General features: G+C 37.4%; 4 protein-coding genes across 6 annotated transcripts; 3 read left to right on the forward strand and 1 right to left on the reverse strand.

Annotated features, from left to right (window-relative positions):
• Nucleotides 1–119: 119 nt before the first annotated feature.
• LOC124405727 (histidine protein methyltransferase 1 homolog) lies at nt 120–2,082 on the forward strand. The gene is made up of 6 exons (XM_046880881.1): nt 120–281; nt 533–778; nt 874–1,034; nt 1,119–1,369; nt 1,492–1,607; nt 1,679–2,082. The coding sequence occupies exons 1-6, from the start codon at nt 236–238 to the stop codon at nt 1,717–1,719; spliced, it is 861 nt and encodes a 286-aa protein (XP_046736837.1). The 5' UTR covers nt 120–235; the 3' UTR covers nt 1,720–2,082.
• LOC124405729 (pyridoxine/pyridoxamine 5'-phosphate oxidase-like) lies at nt 1,921–3,900 on the reverse strand. Its single transcript, XM_046880884.1, has 6 exons — nt 3,698–3,900; nt 2,859–3,015; nt 2,554–2,653; nt 2,427–2,480; nt 2,151–2,350; nt 1,921–2,086 (listed from the first exon to the last, which is right to left on the reverse strand). The coding sequence occupies exons 1-6, from the start codon at nt 3,846–3,848 to the stop codon at nt 1,921–1,923; spliced, it is 828 nt and encodes a 275-aa protein (XP_046736840.1). The 5' UTR covers nt 3,849–3,900.
• Nucleotides 3,901–4,525: 625 nt separating this feature from the next.
• Nucleotides 4,526–6,941, forward strand: LOC124405373 (26S proteasome regulatory subunit 8). The gene is made up of 6 exons (XM_046880211.1): nt 4,526–4,725; nt 4,815–4,959; nt 5,205–5,615; nt 5,869–6,095; nt 6,185–6,460; nt 6,657–6,941. Exons 1-6 carry the CDS (start codon nt 4,708–4,710, stop codon nt 6,795–6,797), a joined length of 1,218 nt encoding a protein of 405 aa, XP_046736167.1. The 5' UTR covers nt 4,526–4,707; the 3' UTR covers nt 6,798–6,941.
• Nucleotides 6,942–12,187: 5,246 nt separating this feature from the next.
• LOC124405704 (cyclin-dependent kinase 11B) lies at nt 12,188–17,385 on the forward strand. 3 transcript variants are annotated; one of them, XM_046880826.1, is made up of 10 exons: nt 12,188–12,371; nt 12,640–12,834; nt 12,976–13,158; nt 13,278–13,790; nt 13,892–14,089; nt 14,191–14,522; nt 14,837–15,163; nt 15,337–15,601; nt 15,726–15,956; nt 16,329–17,385. In XM_046880826.1, the coding sequence occupies exons 1-10, from the start codon at nt 12,280–12,282 to the stop codon at nt 16,621–16,623; spliced, it is 2,631 nt and encodes an 876-aa protein (XP_046736782.1). In that variant the 5' UTR covers nt 12,188–12,279; the 3' UTR covers nt 16,624–17,385. The 3 variants fall into 3 exon arrangements, with proteins under 3 accessions (XP_046736782.1, XP_046736785.1, XP_046736783.1); XM_046880829.1 differs by having other exon boundaries at nt 13,305–13,790; XM_046880827.1 differs by having other exon boundaries at nt 12,189–12,371; nt 13,290–13,790.
• Nucleotides 17,386–18,232: the final 847 nt, after the last annotated feature.

The raw sequence follows: 18,232 nt of genomic DNA on the forward strand, positions 1-18,232 counted from the left end.
GTAATTTTGATCACTGGGTAATGTGTACATGATATGGACGAACTTGCATGCGTATGGACTTGTCAAGTTTCCACAAATCAGACGCAACATCACCAACGTCATCTGTCAGAACTACCATTAAGCTTGATCGACCATTCACAAGCCATTCGTTTTGCACGTGTGATCCGCATATTGGGTTTGCTTCACGTGTTTAGTCTTGGCAATTCACTCCATGTAACGGCAATCCCCTAACGTTATGTTCAAATTTGGATTCACGGTCGATAATGCGAAGGAAGAAAATGGTATTTTGTCCAAATGTTTACAAATTTCGTAGATTCTTATTAAGGTTATACAGGCTACATTGTTGACACAGGGACAACACTTGAGTTTGAATTCTCATTGTTACGTTCTTTCGTCCCTTCGACTTGCAGAACAAGTAATATTTTGAAAATACTTATCTGGAATTTCTCAAACAGATTTAGTAGGTTCAGAGTCTAAAAATCACGCTCAATGTAACGAGACAGATTTGTAATCAAAGTTATTGTTCATTTAGATAAGATTGAAAGCACAGGGACTGTACTCGACTGGTTTCCTGCAGTGAAGATTGAAGTATCACAAGAACAGCTATCCAAAAAATTTTATGAGGATGACGACTTCAAGGAATGTGATCTGTTTTATGACATAAGGTTGAAGCTTATTCATTCTGACAAAGTGGTAATAGATCTGCAGCATGAGAATTGTCAAAATATTGTTGAGGCTGAATCTCAACATTCGGATTTAATACCAGCAAAATATGAAGGTAATTTTACTCGGGTTACCCGTACAATCTCATTTGTTTATATTTATCAATAATGTAACGCACTGGTTCGTCTGAAATTATTCATTGCAACACAGGTGGATTAAAAGTATGGGAATGCAGTTACGACCTAGGAAAGTACTTAATAGGTGACAAAATTCCATTAGAAAATAAGTCTGTTCTAGATCTAGGATGTGGCACCGGGATTATTGGTATTCTAGCATTATTGAATGGAGCCAATGTTCATTTTCAGGATTACGTATGAAAATTTCTTCGTTCAATTTCGTTTTGTCTGAACATAACCAGTCTGTAGTGCTCCACTGACGTTCATGTTATTTTTCAGAACACGGAAGTAATAAAGTCTGTAACTATCCCAAATGTAATTTTAAATTGCAATGATCGGAAAGACGTGCAAGAACGATGTGCATTTTTTTCCGGGGATTGGGCTTCTTTTATCGAGTTACATAGGGAATTGTATAGAAACGATTCTGAGAAGTATGACTTGATTTTAACCAGTGAAACGATCTACAATCCTGACAATCAGAATAAATTATACAACATTTTCAAAACTCAATTAAAGAAGAATGGTTCAGCGTAAGTTTGATAATTAACAAATTAGTGTTACTGATTTTTGAGATATTCTGTTATGATTATATCATTGTTCACACATCGGATTACTTGAACACAAGATTGTCTACAGTGAGATTTAATTTTAGTTACGTTGCTGGAAAAGTTTATTACTTTGGAGTGGGAGGAGGAATGAGACAATTTGAGGACCTTGTTAAAAAAGAGAAAATATTCGAAACCAAAACTGTGTGGAGAAGTGAAGAAGGTTTCTAATAAAAATATTCAATTAACATTGCCCTATTACTAGTAACAATAACAAATTTATAAATATTTCAGGTGTACAACGCGAAATATTGAAGGTAACATTCACGACTTAAGATTCAAGAATGTATGAGATAAGATTATTGTCAATTATATTTGATTAATTACCCTCCGATATTCTTGAGAATATAATAAATCAGGAACATTTGTACGGAAACATAAAATAACATTTAAAAACTTGCTAGTGATTGTTGTAATGTACAAAAATAAACATTCACGTCAATCACAGGTATGTTCAAGTTTCCTATCTCGAGACATCATGGGGATAGTCTTTCATAGACCCAACCATCTTCCCCTTCATGAAGAAGAATTCCGTCTGGTTTGTCATGAGGTTCTCTACGTCTGAACCTTATTCTATCATGTAGACGATCACTCTGACCTTGCCAGAACTCTATGGAACGTGGTATCACTTTGAACCCTCCCCTAAACAAAAATTTAATGAGTGTGTTTGGCTGAAACACACAATCAACCTGAATGTTATACTCACCAACACTGTGGTCTCTTGACTTGTCCCTCAGTATTTTGGGCCAAGAGTTCTCTTTCCTTCACCATCAACGTTTCCCTACCAGCAATAACGCTGCTCTGCTTACTAGCGTGTGCACCTAGCTGGCTGTGAAAAGGTCGGTTCTGAAAATACTCATCAGAGTCAGCTGCAGAGGTCTTTTCAACAGTTCCTTCAATACGTATCTGAGAAAATAACAATGCAATTTTTTGCTTACCATATTTAGCATCAATTATAGAAAAAAATGATCTAGTCACTCACTGATCGCCTCGTTGGCTCCCAGTAAAAGGTCAAAGCTGCGTTTGGATTTGCTTCCTGAAAATGATAAAAATGAAATATCCTTTTGTCTTTGATTCAATGCTTTCCAATCATTTATACCTGTACTTACCAATTCACGGCCCTTTCTGCTCTCATAGTTAGTATAAAATTTAAATCCATCTGTGCCAAAACCTTTCAGAAGAACATATCTAGCTGATGGTATTCCATCTCTGAGAATAAATTAAAAATGAATAAACAAACGAATACAACATATTCTATTTTATGTATAAATAACACAGCACCAGGCCATTTAAGATGTACTATATACGAACTTTTTATTTTTACCGTAATGCTGTTCTTAAGCAAAATATTTTGAGTATTCAGAATCAATAAAGAACACATTGTCCTATGAAATAAAAATAACAAATTATTTACTTAGTTGCAGTTGCCAAGCACATGGCGTTTGGCTCCAGTACCCCTGGTGTAACACGCGCTTCATCGAACCATGCTTGAAACTGACCGAATGGTTCTTTACTCTTTAAGTCATCTTCATTGAATGTTTCGCTCTTGTCTTTGTATTTGATCCGCATATCTAGCGGTGAATATGAAACAAGTTTGATCAGCACTCTACATAGTTATTGATATTTTAATCAGAAACTGACATTAAATATTTTGATATATCGATATTCCAAAGAGGAATTCAGGGTTTAATGATAAATATAATCCTTTTAAAAAAAAGAGTTGAAATACATTTAAATTTCGATGAAATAAATTTATTTACGTTAATTATTATTTGTATCATGGGTTCATCCCCTTTAAACTCAATAAATAAATAAATAAATTAATAAAATTATCTTCCATAACTGCTGGAGTTTCATAGAAAAATAGTCAGCTGAATGGCACTTGCTTGTAGTCTTACATAACATATTCCAGTGCCTCGATAACAGATAAGAGACAGTGTGAAAGCATATTTACAGACTTGGCTGTAGACAGTTCAGGAGTTAATATAAACGCTTGAACAGCGAAACAAATTATGGGAGAGTTGAGACGACTCGTAACAATGTGACTACACTTTGATCGTTTGCTTGGCAAACTTAGCACAAAAAAGAATAATAAACAAAAGACTACTGTAATTATGCAGCTGATGTAACAATGACAGTTGTTTCCTGAGCTGCATTTGCAGGTAACTAGAACATTAATGTTGTGAGACATTCCGAAGAGCTGACTGAAATCATAAATCTATTTGGTATTCTTTCATATAATTGGTCAATTACCTCCGATGTCCACGGAAATCGGAGCTCTTTGATTCGCACCCGTTATTTTTGACATGTTGCGGGATTGCGCACGATGACTTCCTTCGTTCCAGCTGATCAAACGAATCGAACTATGGAAACCAGAGAAGAACGCACGGTATATAAGACCCATCGGGGTGCGTTCCAAAACTTCTTGCGAATGCAGCGAATGCAAGAGCACTACTGTATATGCTCTAAGAAGAGCACAAGTCTAGTGAAATTCCCAAAGCTCATTGTCAAATTTCAAAGGAGAAAATGCATCACAATTAATTCATAGTCGCAGCCGAAATGAGTCGATCAGTTGTTGCGAGACGCGGAGGATCCCAGTATTTTAGAACGCTACGTATATGTACCTGTGCCAGAGATCGCAAAAATATGCTGTCTCTCATACAGATTCCGCTATGAATAACGTCATTTGCCTCTGTCCTAGGGAGTTTTTTTTTTTTGCGCTACCAGCTAATTTTGGAACGCACCCATGGATAACACGAAGATGGTACTCTGCAAAAGCATATATTGCAAAAGAGGATCGTCATGTTTGTCATATTGAAGTGCTGTAATTATGGACACATCTTGTCGAAAACGAATAAGCCATTGTAGTTTACCTGCTTGTAAAGCTGAGTTTACAAATAATAGTGTTTTCTACACGTGTTGAAGCGCACGTCAATTATTTATTTTACGTTTCAAAGTTTGGTTCGCGGCCACCAGTGGAGCGCTGCAGGCACCTGGCATAACGAGATGTCGCGGAATATACAAGTATTTTGGAACGCATATAGCTTACGGCGGTCGACTTTTTGACCTGCATTTCGCCTGCCTAGGGAATTCTTCATCTACGGCAGTGACAAGCGGTTTCTCGCTCACTGCTCTTGCCGGAGAGCGCATTGTCAATACAATATTATTCTCGACTGATATTCGCGAGCTACGCGGGGCCTCGATTTGTCAAGTATTATTAGGAATAAACACAGCCAAAAATCGTATCTCAATACGAGCGCAAAATGACGCTCACAAATAAGGCAAGTAATTCTATTTCCTATCGAATTTTGTGTCCCTGTGACTGACACGGAGATGAGTATAATTGTTTCATATCGTTTTCCCATTTCAGATGGAAATCGACGATAAAAATATTAAGGGCGAAGGCTTTAAGCCTTACTATATAACAAAAATTGAAGAACTGCAATTAGTCGTAGCTGAAAAAAGTCAAAACCTCCGACGTCTGCAGGCTCAGCGTAACGAGCTAAACGCAAAAGGTAACCTCACTTTTTTCATTCCACAAAAAAACCCTAGCATTTGTCCTGTCATGAATCAATGACAAATTTCTAAAATTCGTATGCGACATTTTTCACGAGGAAGTAGACAATGCTCCTTATTTGACAATTACGAAAACGTGAATAAAATAATAGTGCACTTTCAATAGAAAATCTCAGCATTTTAATGTTTATATAACACATGGAATCAATCTCATTAAAATAAACATTTCTTTCATACAATATAGTTCGAATGTTGCGTGAGGAATTACAGCTTCTTCAAGAACAAGGCTCATATGTTGGAGAAGTTGTGAAGCCGATGGACAAGAAGAAGGTATTAGTCAAAGTCCATCCAGAAGGAAAATTTGTCGTGGATTTAGACAAGAACATAGATATAAATGACGTGACACCAAACTCTCGTGTTGCCCTGCGAAATGAAAGTTACACACTCCACAAAATTTTACCTAACAAAGTTGATCCGTTGGTTTCCCTTATGATGGTTGAAAAAGTTCCGGATTCCACCTATGAAATGGTTGGCGGTCTTGACAAGCAAATCAAGGAGATCAAAGAGGTTATTGAACTACCTGTCAAACATCCGGAATTATTTGATGCTCTGGGAATCGCTCAGCCCAAAGGAGTGCTTCTTTACGGTCCACCAGGTAAAAACAAACTGAACAAAACTAACAAAATGAGAATGTTATTACGATTTTGAAATTATTATCGCTCTGAATGAGCAGACACAGAATGATTTTGAGAAGTTCAATAAGACTAGTGAATTAGTGTAAACATGAACAATTTGGCCGGTGACATTGTAAAATTTATTTCTGGCAAAAAATTAATTTGTCTTATCCTAAACTAAATTATTATGCGAAGTCCTGTTACAACTTTTAAAGAAAATAATTGACTTCCCAGGTACTGGAAAGACTCTATTAGCTAGAGCAGTCGCTCATCATACAGAGTGCACATTTATTAGAGTCTCTGGTTCAGAACTGGTCCAGAAATTCATTGGTGAAGGTTCCCGAATGGTTCGTGAACTTTTTGTGATGGCTAGGGAACATGCACCATCCATAATTTTCATGGATGAAATTGACTCCATTGGTAGTTCACGAATTGAGTCTGGATCTGGCGGAGACAGTGAGGTATTTGAACTCAGTTTTTCTTATTATAAAGATTTAACCTAGGTCTCGCTAAATCATAATCCATGTTTATTCAATGTTATTTGTTGCAGGTCCAAAGAACAATGTTGGAGCTTCTGAATCAATTGGATGGATTTGAAGCTACCAAAAATATAAAAGTTATCATGGCAACTAATCGCATTGACATCTTGGATCAAGCGCTACTGCGTCCTGGTCGTATTGATCGTAAAATTGAATTCCCCCCTCCAAATGAAGAAGCTAGGCTTGATATTCTGAAAATTCATTCACGCAAAATGAATTTAACTCGTGGTATAAATCTAAGAAAAATTGCAGAACTCATGCCTGGTGCTTCCGGTGCAGAAGTGAAAGTAAGCCAGTTTTTTTTCACCTTAAAAAGATGAAGAAATCATGAAGAACTTCATTCATGCTGCAGCAATCACATTTGTATAGTACTTATGAGTAGAATTTTTCAGAGTTCATCTAAAAGTTTTATCGCAAATTGAGAGAGTTTTCAACTGTTTTAAAAACGAAATTCAGATATTAAAAAGAATTTCACTGTTACAGGGTGTTTGTACTGAAGCTGGCATGTATGCTCTTCGAGAACGTCGTGTCCATGTTACCCAAGAAGATTTTGAAATGGCTGTAGCTAAGGTAATGCAAAAGGATTCCGAGAAGAATATGTCCATCAAGAAATTGTGGAAGTAAAAGCTTTAAAACACTTGATAATCGTCATTCAATAAACTGATGCTACAAGTGTACAACTCCTATATCTAAAAAATGGATAAATTTTGAAAAATCGCATCTGTATAGAAGTGTAAGTTTTAAAATAAAAGTATATTCAACATTTAATTTGTATTCTGGTATGAAAAGACGATAAATTCAAAATGGTTTGATCCTTCAGTTTTTCGTAAATATTCTTCAATTAGATAATAAATCAGTGATCTAACATATGAGTCCAAGTGTTAAGCTAGTAAACATTTTGTAAGTAATGATTATTAAAGTGACAATACTTTCTTCCTGAAAAATCGTAGTTCAAAATAGAATAAATTTAAACTGATACCAGAACAATTAGCAAATAAAGATCCCAGTTGTAACCAGGCTTCACTGACATCAATGCCAGGCTTTATAATACGAACCATTGAACACAACGTAATATGACCGACATTCCGGATGCCAATTGGATTCTCTCACGTCTTTGACGCAACTTTGTGTTCAATTGTTCACCATCTCCGTTTACGATTCCGCTATAGCTGGATTATCACGAGCGTCAAAATGACGCGGTATATAGAAATCAGTGGTACCACCGCAACGGCAAAATGCTGCGCGTCGAAGCCCACGTGGTTAGGTCAGTGGATCTCAATTACATTCTGAGTCGGAGAATTAAAAAATCTAGGATTGTTAATTGGACGTGTGAACAAATAAAGAAAATTAAAAAACGAGATAAAGTAGCTGATGGCGTATTCGGACTGCACGCAATCGATTCCTCTTGAAAAATTAGTTCGATATAGTAGATCAAAGAATTGATTCAACTATTTTTCAAAATCGGCCAAATTTCGACTGGAAAAATCCAAAGAGGTTAACTTTTGGGAATTAGTGAATATATCTTCAGTCAACGTATTTTATTCGGCTGAAAGTTACCATAAAATTTCGAATGTCGCCTGACACCGCGTGCAACGGCAATTTTTCGAACATCCAACCGCGTTGTGCGCACTTCGCGCGGCATTTCCGACCGGTCGAGAATTGCTTCCGAGCGCGGCGCGGCGTCAGTCGGTTCCGAGCAGCCGTAGAGAAGCTACGAGCCGTAAGTCGAGAATTCGGATCGTCGTGTACAGGCGTTGAATATTCGGGATATGGCCAAGCACTGATAGCTTGTGGTAAAAAAAAAGGCTGTGTAACGTTATTTGATCAGTGTATCCTCTCGTAACTCACTGTGAACAATGTGTGAACGACAGCGTGTGTCTTCAAATTAAAAGTACCAAGATACTGAAGTAAAAACAGCAGGGGACATCGAAGGTGAGTTTCGTGTATCAAATTTTTATTCTGTTGTACAACTTCAGCTTATAGCGATTTCGATTCTCGATTGTCTGCGACGGGTGTCGTTTGTTATTGTTTGTGCGGCTGATTTTCGGTAAGTGCGTAGTTGCATTGTTAGCAAGTTTATCTTGGTCAGTTTAGGCAGCCAACCGTAACACAAAAAGTGTGAATGAGCTGAGAATCGAGTGTAATTACTAAGCTGCATATAGTCACAAGGGTTTCGTGACAAGAAAATGACCTGATAATCTTCCGTTGTCGTTTTCTCTTTAACATTCTGAAAAAACGGACCTTGCAGAAGGTGACCTTCGTGCGAGTTGTTTCTCGGATTTCGGTTCGCGGATCGAGTCTCTCACGTGGACACACGTTGTTGAAGTGAAAATTTTATTGCGTCGTTGATTTTGGCCTTGTTTCTTATGTAAGAAAAAGCTTAAATAATTGCATCCGATTCTGAATTTCTTCCTGGGGATCGATCGGTCGATGGAAGGATCCTCCATTTTGTAATCCTTTATTACGGTTAAACAAAAGTTAATACATCACGGCGTTATTAATAATTTCGAAATTTCAAGTGAGAATCGAAATCGTCAACTGTTATCGGCTTCTGATACATCCCTATTATGTCTTGGATAACTATGGTGAATTTTTAATGCTGTTAAAATCGTTGTTGAAGATACATCAAGTACTAACAAAATATTGTGTTATCTTACTTGATTGCAGAAAAAGACCGTAACAACGTTGATTGGCATTAGTGATTACCTAGATTGACTCAGCTAAAGATTAAATCACCCGCTATGCAGTGAATAAAACTAAAAGGTACACATTCGATATGATTTTCAATTACTACGTCCCTTTTGATCGTACGTGATTTTAGCTGCTCAATAATTTTATGCATTTATTCAACATATTCTGTTCTTATTTTATTAGCCTGTTATTATTTTATTATATTCTCATTGCAGTGTGAAAAGTGTGAAAAGTGTGTAACCACCGTACGACCTGAGAAGCCACGAGGACTACTACATATACATGTAAAGTGTGGAGCAACCCGGAGGAGGTAAGAAAACTTATTTCAATTATTGTTTTATGATTCAACGCGCTGCATTTGAAACCTAATTTTTTTCATTGCGTAACACGCGGTAAACAAATATGGAAGTAGACAACAGTAATAATGGAAAATCCAGTTTGCTAAATTAATTAGCGATTCCTCTTCCGTTTTTTCAGAGTTAAGCAGAGACATCCGAGTAACTTCTCCATTACTCAGCAACGTTGGTGAGTTTGCACGTATTTAGGTTACGGGTATTAATTCCCTGGGACTCCTTTGTCACGTGGCGTGGCGGTAAAAATTGTTACACAAATCTTCGATTTCTTAGCTGCATGGATAGGCTCATTCGCGATCTCAACGGTGCTTGACTTTCAGTAGATGCATTTTTTTTTCCTTTCTCATCAGAGTTGACCTATTTTACCACATTCCCTCAAAGTTAGCAATTTTGCACGTTGTTGAAAGTGGAATGAGCATCGCGACAGGTTACCATCACTTACTCAGCATTCGCGAAAACAGATCGTGTTTACCTACAGATTATATAATTACAATGATGTCGTTTAAGTGGTGGATAAACCTGAGGTTTAAACATATTCCAATGATTCTTTAATTGATAACGTTTCAAAGTCTAGCATAACGTAACGTAATCAGCTTGCATGATATACCTTGAATCATTTTCAATTCTTTAATGCCCAGCAACTATCGAACAACCACAGGCTTAGCTCGCTTAGAAAAATGCTGATAAGCATACAGGATGTTTTTAATTCATCTTACAAAAGGTTGATGTACCGATAGTCCGCCAGCAATCACTAAAACAATCCTCTCGCTGACTATGGTACAAAAACGTTTTGCTCCCCACAGGTAATCAATGAAAAAGTAAGTCACAGTGACCACGGCGCAAATGAGGAAGAATGATGTGTGTTAGAAAAAATGGAGAATCGTTTAGAACGGATATAGGTAATCGGGTAGGTAGGTGGTCGTTGTGGGATCCGTCGCGGGGTTTGATATGGATGTGCGTGTGAATCTCTTTTCAACAGTTCCGTTGGGTGGGTCCGTTGGGACTCAGGCGAGGGTAGGAAGGTCGCGATGCACCGCGATGTTATTAACTTTTGTAATCCACAGCGTCATACGATCACAGTGATTTTCATTCAGAAACACGTGAAAGACTGAATATAAGAATCTCTGAACTATTTATTAGTAAGCTTTCAAATTTTTCACGAGGTTCAATTTCCCATTTCTTGTCACTTTGCTATCATTTTTCAGTCGTTATTGAACTCAATTATTTAGTCATTGTCTATCATTATTTCATTCAATTGATCTCTGTGATCGTCTGAATGGGCAAAACGCATCTCTGGACCATCTATCGCGTTCCGTGGTACGCTAGATGGGGAGAGATGCTGAGCTCGAAGACTTCGCGTCGAAGAGGACCGCCGACCGTCACGCCACACAATAATGCATGCTCTCCAATCTCCCTTCCGGACTTGACTCGCATCTCGGAACAACAATTCGCATCGCAATGTGTCGGATTCAAAAAGACGCAGATGCGAATTGATTTTCTACAGAATTTTACGACAAGTCCTAGATATTTAAGGTTTTTTCACAGATTAATCGGTCGCGCCTTTTTGCGCGTAGATTAATCACAGGAATCAAACTTACCTTTTCCCCGATGATTGATGATCAGAATGGCGTCAAACTTTTTTATCAATCGTTTCCAAACTTTAGCTCTGTTTAGTGTTTAGTCAATATAATTGGGCTAACTTTCGAAAATGGTATCGTTTGCGCCATCCTGATAATGCGAATCGATCGATCACGCCTTTTGCTTGACGATTTTGTAAATTGTATACAAAGTAAAACACACTTGATGTGTACAGCCTTCAGCTTTTCAATCAATTTTCATACTAACAGCTGAGTTTTCAAGTTTAAATTCAGCGCCCTTTGCGCGGTGACTTGATACTTTTTGGTTCTGAGAGAAAACGCGGCCTCGACATAGTTTTTGTTGATGGACGCACTTAATTTTATCATTGTGTTAATCGTAACTTCGTCTGTTTCAGCGAATGAAACCATTTGTCTGTTTTAGCTAACCAAATCTTTTGTCTGTTTCAGCTAACCAAACATTTTCTCTTACAGCTAACCAAACATTTTATCGCATTCAGCTAACCAAACCTTTTGACTGTTTCAGGGAAAAAAACCATTTGTCTATTTCAGCTAACCAATCCTTTTGTCTGTTTCAGCCAATGAAACCATTTGTTTATTTCAGCTAACCAAACTTTTGTCTGTTTCAGCCATTGAAACCATTTGTCTGTTTCAGTTAACCAAACTTTCTGTCTGTTTCAGCTAACTTAACCTTTTGTCTGTTTTAGTTAACTAAAACTTTTGTCTGTTTCAGCTAACCAAACCTTTTGTCTGTTTCAGCTAACCTAACCTTTTGTCTGTTTCAGTTAACCAAAACTTTTGTCTGTTTCAGCTAACCAAACCTTTTGTCTGTTTCAGCTAACCAAACATTTTGTCTGTTTCAGCCATTGAAACCATTTGTCTGTTTCAGCTAACCAAACCTTCTGTCTGTTTCAGCTAACCAAACCTTTTGTCTGTTTCAGCCATTGAAACCATTTGTCTGTTTCAGCTAACCAAACCTTCTGTCTGTTTTAGCTAACCTAACCTTTTATCTGTTTCAGCTAACCTAACCTTTTATCTGTTTAGTTAACCAAAACTTTTGTCTGTTTCAGCTAACCAAACCTTTTGTCTGTTTCAGCCCACCAAGTCATTTGTCTGCTTCAGCTAACCAAGCGTTTTGTTTGTTTCATTCAACTAAGCCTTTTGCCTGTTTCAGCTAACTAAGCCTTTCGTCTGTTTCAGCTAACCAAACTTTTGAACTCTAATTTTTTGACTTTCAAAATACGCGACGGCAACTTAACATAGCATTGACATTCGGCATTTTCGTATCGCTGTGTCGGTACGGTTGGTATCTACTTTCATGATCGTTTTCTTGTGGTTGACGGCGTTGACGGCTTGGCGCTGTCGCGTCAACTTGACGCCCGTAAAAATCCAGCCTGTTCCTGCATATGTAGAATAAAGCGATGAATTAAAAAAATGGAGCTACAACTTGTTTAAGCCGCACGTCCTATGACAAATAATAAAACTGAAATGGAAGTTGATAATCAAAGTGAAGACGGAGAATTAAAGAAGAGTCCTGGTAAAGATATCGAAGAATTTAGGTATGTATCCTCACTTCTTATCACTTTTAGGTTAAGTTACGTTCATACACGATACGTACGATTGATATTTTCCTTTTCACATTATTAGAAATATTCCGCTATTCATTCCCACATGAATCACTGACTAAACTTTCACATACTCTGCCATATAAACGATACCTTGCTTCCTTGATCTCAAGTTCGAATTTTGATGCCAGATTCTGTTGTTTTAAATTGGAAAATTACGACCGTTATAACAGATTTTAAATTATATACTTCTACTTCACAGTTTTTCGGAAGAAGATGGTGCAGACACAGCAGATTCCCTAGATATAAAACCCCCGCAAGCAGTAATTAGGCACCATAAATCCAACTCGTCGCGCAGACGAGAAAAACACAACGAGAGGAGGGATCGCAGGGAAGAGAAGGAGAGGAAATCTCGCCATCACGAGCGTGATGATGAGAGGCATAGAGATAAACGCCGGTGATTATGCATACTATTGTAGATGTAATTTTGATTTTATTGGTTGTCTTGTGATTGCTGTATTTTAGGTATATATTTGTTGCATGAGAGCTTTTGACTTGTCAATCATAAGCAATTTTTATATGATGATTCCGATTACAGTCATCGCAGGCATGGTAATGAGGTCATGGACCGACCAGAACGGACAGATGGACCGAAAAGAGATAGAGATCGAATAGAAAGATCGGAGAGAATAGAGAGTGGACACAGTAGAGATAGAGAATCGCGGCATGATCGCAAAGATAGAAGTACCGGCGATAGAGTTTTAGAAGATCTGAGAGAAAGGTAATTAAAGTAATATTCAAATATTTAGTCATCAAAGAATTTTCAGTTCCTATTAGTTATATGTGGCAAACTAATCCCAAAATTGGCTATGATGTTAAAAAATTTCTAAATTAATTAAGGAATAATATCAGGTTGTTGGATAAAAGGCGAGAACGGCGTGAAGAGCCTCGTGATGTCCGTGAATACAAAGTTGAGTCGCGCCGAGAGATCCGAGTTGAGGATCTGCGTGAAACACGAGAACCACGTGAGAGACGAGAAATCCGTGCGGAAGAAAGACGTGGAGAGGATCTCCGGGAACGACGTGATGTTCGAAATATGCTTGAAGATATTCGAGATCGTCGTGATGTGCGCACTGAGGAACGAAGACATGTACGACCGGTAGAGGATCATTTTTCAGAATCAGAAACTATGGAAAAACCTGAAAAACGGCACAAAAGATCGCACAAGCATGAAAAAAATCGCGACCGAGACAGAGAAAAAGTTGAAAGGGATCGAGAGCACAGAGAAAAGCAATTGAGAGAAGCAATGGATATAACTGATGTAGATGATGGCGAAGATATGGACGTGGATGAAATACCTATGCATAATAAGGACCCGAAAGAAATGAGTGAACAGGAATTACGAAAAGAAAGGTAAATCACTCTAACTGGTAACTTATCCTGCCATTAAGCACTTTTCGAATGTGATGACATCCGACTCACATAGGTACACAAATTTGTTATTTATGTTACAGGTTGTTGGAGGCTGATAGAGAAATGGCTAGAAGAAAAGAGGTCTCCAGATTAGAATTGGAGGCTCGACGACTAAAAAGGGGGGAAAAACGGGCACATAGTCCAGACCCTGATCAAGATCAGGAGCCATCCATAGTTGAGTTGTCTGATGAAAGCTTAAGTCCAGACGCATCAGATGAAGCACAATCGAAGTCACCTGAGTGAGTAAATGTTATTAACAATGTCGCAGTTATTCGATGTAATAATTTCGATTTGGTTAATTAACTGTAGTGATAACTGAGGAATAATGTTGATTCTATAGATCACAGCATTCGTCAGAAGAGCAGGTGGGAAGTCCAGGAGAAAGGTCATCAGATCGCCATTCGACCGAATCATCAGAAAGTAGTAGCGACGATGATGACGAATCTAATGATTCGAATAAGGGATCAAATGACGAATCAAACGATGGGTCTGACTACAATAATCCAAGTCCTTTGTCTGTTGATCGCTTGGCCAAGTCCGATCATTCTGACGGAGATTCTCCTGGACGTGTTGATTCAAATGGAGCAACAAAAGACGTTGAAGAAGAAGAAGAAGAAAAACCTGAGAAAGAGCAGGAACCTACCATCCCGCCATATTTACCTGCCATTCAAGGTATAGTTAATAGTTATCAATGTTATGTGTGGAAAAATGTATTTGTATTTTTTTACACGTAATATACGAGTCTGTATTGTAGGTTTCAAACATTTCACTAATTTTCTCACTAGTTTTTTTCTGCCCCAAACATTTGAAAGTCTGCTTTGAGGTGAAATTGTAGTCTATCATACTTCACTTCATATATTTTTATTTTTGTGTAGATCAAATTTGCATTGTATTCACAACTTTGATTATTATACTTGGTCCAAAAAAATTATACAAGAAAAGATTTTGACATAGTGAAGTATATATTCAGATTTCTTGTATTTCAGGATGTCGAAGTGTCGAGGAATTTCAGTGCTTGAACCGCATAGAAGAAGGAACGTACGGTGTGGTTTATAGAGCAAGAGATAAACGAACAGAAGAAATAGTAGCTTTGAAACGTTTAAAAATGGAGAAAGAAAAGGAGGGCTTTCCGATCACTAGTTTACGAGAAATTAATACCTTGTTGAAGGCGCAGCACCCGAATATTGTTACCGTTAGAGAAATCGTTGTCGGCAGTAACATGGATAAAATATTTATAGTTATGGATTACGTTGAGCACGACTTAAAGTCTCTCATGGAAACTATGAAGCAGAAAAAGCAAGTCTTCATTCCTGGTGAGTACTCTGTACGGAGTATCCAACTTTCAACATATTTTCATATATGCCAAGTGTCTGGACAAACAATTACTGAAATATCCCACTGACTCAATATACGCTCTCAAACTGAGAGTAAAATGGCCTGCAAGCTGCAGAATATTCATAATATTAATGAACATGTTGATTTCCAGGTGAGGTGAAGTGCCTCATGCAACAGCTACTACGTGCCGTGGCACATTTACATGACAACTGGATACTTCACCGCGATTTAAAAACTTCCAACTTACTGCTGAGCCATAGAGGTATCTTAAAGGTCGGAGATTTTGGCCTTGCCAGAGAATATGGATCCCCACTAAGGCAATATACACCTATTGTTGTTACCCTGTGGTACCGAGCTCCAGAGTTGCTTCTGAATGGAAAAGAATACAGCACGCCTATTGATGTATGGTCTGTAGGGTGAGGATAATTTATTTCGTTTCTATTTCACGATAATCAATGTTTACTGTATCAGTGTGCTCTACAATGTTGCACAGTATTTAAACTCAATTCGGCGTACTTCAACTTGGTGGTTTTCTTTCAGATGCATATTTGCAGAGTTGCTACGAATGGAGGCTCTCTTTCCAGGCAAATCCGAAATAGACCAACTCAACAGGATATTCAAAGAACTGGGAACTCCGAGCGAACGCGTGTGGCCTGGTTATAACAAACTACCAGTGGTTCAGAAAATACCATTTTCCCACTATCCTGTGAACAATTTACGACAAAGATTTAGCATGTCTTTGTCAGATCTTGGGATTGAATTACTCAACAAGTAAGGGCGCAAAGTAACACTTTCAATTTCATCTCTATTAACTAAACACTATTACTGAGGAAATTTACCACTGCGAAAAAATTCGTAATATCAAGAACTCAACGTCATAGTTTTAATTTTTAATTGCAAGAATTGAAAAATGATCCATATCAAGTATCTCTTTTAAACATACCGGTTGTCTTCTGCTGCTTTATTTCTCACCTGTGGTAAAATTATACGGAAAAATCGTGCCAATTCAATGTTGAAAAAATTTCATGCACAAAGTGTAATTGTAGAATTGCTAAATTTTGGAATATATGAGGTTCTTACAACAAGTTCAAATTTCTTTTGTCTCTCAAAAACATTCTTGAACAAATGATTCGATGATTACAGATTCCTCACCTACGATCCACAGCAGCGTGTTACAGCAGAAGATGCATTGAAACATGGCTATTTCACCGAAGCACCATTGCCAATCGACCCAGCTATGTTTCCCACTTGGCCAGCTAAGTCAGAACTGGGAATTCGAACAGCTAATGCATCGCCCAAACCTCCGAGTGGTGGAAGGGAGTACAAACAACTAGGTGATGGAGATGATGCAGATATAAGCTCCTCCGGATTTCATATGGGACTTTTAGAAAGAGGTAGAGCTCCTCCAGTCGGAGGTGGCTTTCACTTGAAATTTTAATTTAGACAATTGCCCATTTCCAAGTTCCACTAATACGGGACAAATCTTGAGATTGGGTCCAGCAATTAAACTTGTAATAAATGCATAATCTTACCGCGGGATTTCGTGAAAATAACAGTGTTTGACAGAATATGAGTTTTTTTTCTGCCACACACATCCAGCAAATTGATCCTTTTGGATTTGTGACCTAACGAATCACTTCTCAAAATCCCCCATATTTTAGATACTCAACTCTCTTCTTGTGTTACAAATTTCACATATTTCCTTTCTGAAGTATTTATTTACCCGAAATTTTTCAACATGGAAGGACTAAACGCATTCTCTTTTGTTACCCAATAAGCGGACTGTGGTAAACGTAGTTTATGCATTTAACATTACAAAACGTAAGACGCAATATTGATTCTGATCTGCACAGAGTCGTCCTTAATCAGTCTGATTGAAGTAAAGCTTGGTACTCGGTACAATAGAATTTGGAAAACGTGTGAGGAATTGGATACAGTGGTTTTGATCCTGTAATATTATGTTTTTTCGACACCATTAACCGGTTTATTATCGACTAAACGAGACTAGAATTATTCTATCCCATAATTTTGATACTAATTAGTTGTAATCAGCACAAAAACAAAAACTAGTGTGCGAAGTGTTGCCGGAATCTTAACGTAATTCATTATGAACAACACCTTGTCACTGATCATTGATTGTAATTCCATGTATAATATAAACCTATTTCATATGACTATAATACATACGAATACCAGATAACATGTTGATCGACGATCAACTTTTTTTCACATAAGCAAGCGTGATATGAATTTTTTTGAGACGTGAAATCCACTCGCTCAACATCCAATACTCTTCAAACAGATTTTTTTTTATCAAGAAACGAGCGAATCGTTATCATTAGACAGAAAAAGTAGTCTCTGGCCTAATCGTGTCCTATAAATCTAGTGAAATTGATGTTTAAATTAATTTCGGCTGTCTGCTCGTGTAATAGAGCTACATGTTCGCGTTCATCTTGCATCGTGATCTATTTCGGTGGCTTTTTTGTGTTCAGAGAGAGTCTCAAAAACATGCATAGTTTCATATTTCTTCATAGGGGATTTTTACTAGATCGAAGACCAGAACATTTGAGTATTTCTTTACGTTTTTAAATTTTCTCTTAAATACTGCTTACTGGTAAATAAATTTTTTTAAACGCCTAAGATAGCGTCACAAATATAGTGTTACAACCAAAAGTATCCTATTCTCCATACCTGATTATAAAAGTCGAATTCAACGTGAATTCAAACAGAAAATCGGGATTTTATATAACACATAATATCTGTGAAATTATGTTTGTTTTGTATTATAATACGAGCAGGTAAGTAGTAAAAACAATTTATACAGAGGTATGTTCACGATTTATTCGTCAAGTAAATACCAGAGCATATCATACAACATTCGAATATTGAGATACATAGGATACAGAACCAAAAATATTTAAAGCAAATTCTAGTATTAATTTTGCTTTGCTATTGTATCGATCGGTGAATCATATTGCCAAAAACTACTAATCAACCATCACTTGCTTGTTGTCGAACTGCAGAAATGTATTCTAGACGTATGTGCA

This window comes from Diprion similis, chromosome 4 (assembly GCF_021155765.1).
Source record: "Diprion similis isolate iyDipSimi1 chromosome 4, iyDipSimi1.1, whole genome shotgun sequence".
Taxonomy (NCBI): domain Eukaryota; kingdom Metazoa; phylum Arthropoda; class Insecta; order Hymenoptera; family Diprionidae; genus Diprion; species Diprion similis.

What these genes read in the sequence shown, in the direction of transcription:
- LOC124405727 (XM_046880881.1), top strand. Translation starts at nt 236, where the DNA reads ATGTTCAAATTTGGATTCACGGTCGATAATGCGAAGGAAGAAAATG. An exon ending in TAATGCGAAGGAAGAAAATG is followed by an intron (nt 282 to 532) that starts GTATTTTGTCCA and finishes TTGTTCATTTAG; the next exon opens with ATAAGATTGAAAGCACAGGG. An exon ending in ATGTTCATTTTCAGGATTAC is followed by an intron (nt 1,035 to 1,118) that starts GTATGAAAATTT and finishes GTTATTTTTCAG; the next exon opens with AACACGGAAGTAATAAAGTC.
- LOC124405729 (XM_046880884.1), bottom strand. Translation starts at nt 3,848, where the DNA reads ATGGGTCTTATATACCGTGCGTTCTTCTCTGGTTTCCATAGTTCGATT. An exon ending in GATTTCCGTGGACATCGGAG is followed by an intron (nt 3,016 to 3,697) that starts GTAATTGACCAA and finishes ATTCACCGCTAG; the next exon opens with ATATGCGGATCAAATACAAA. An exon ending in TGCTTGGCAACTGCAACTAA is followed by an intron (nt 2,654 to 2,858) that starts GTAAATAATTTG and finishes ATTTATTCTCAG; the next exon opens with AGATGGAATACCATCAGCTA.
- LOC124405373 (XM_046880211.1), top strand. An exon ending in TAACGAGCTAAACGCAAAAG is followed by an intron (nt 4,960 to 5,204) that starts GTAACCTCACTT and finishes CATACAATATAG; the next exon opens with TTCGAATGTTGCGTGAGGAA. An exon ending in CTTCCGGTGCAGAAGTGAAA is followed by an intron (nt 6,461 to 6,656) that starts GTAAGCCAGTTT and finishes TCACTGTTACAG; the next exon opens with GGTGTTTGTACTGAAGCTGG.
- LOC124405704 (XM_046880826.1), top strand. Translation starts at nt 12,280, where the DNA reads ATGACAAATAATAAAACTGAAATGGAAGTTGATAATCAAAGTGAAGAC. An exon ending in AAAGATATCGAAGAATTTAG is followed by an intron (nt 12,372 to 12,639) that starts GTATGTATCCTC and finishes TCTACTTCACAG; the next exon opens with TTTTTCGGAAGAAGATGGTG. An exon ending in AAAGCAAGTCTTCATTCCTG is followed by an intron (nt 15,164 to 15,336) that starts GTGAGTACTCTG and finishes GTTGATTTCCAG; the next exon opens with GTGAGGTGAAGTGCCTCATG.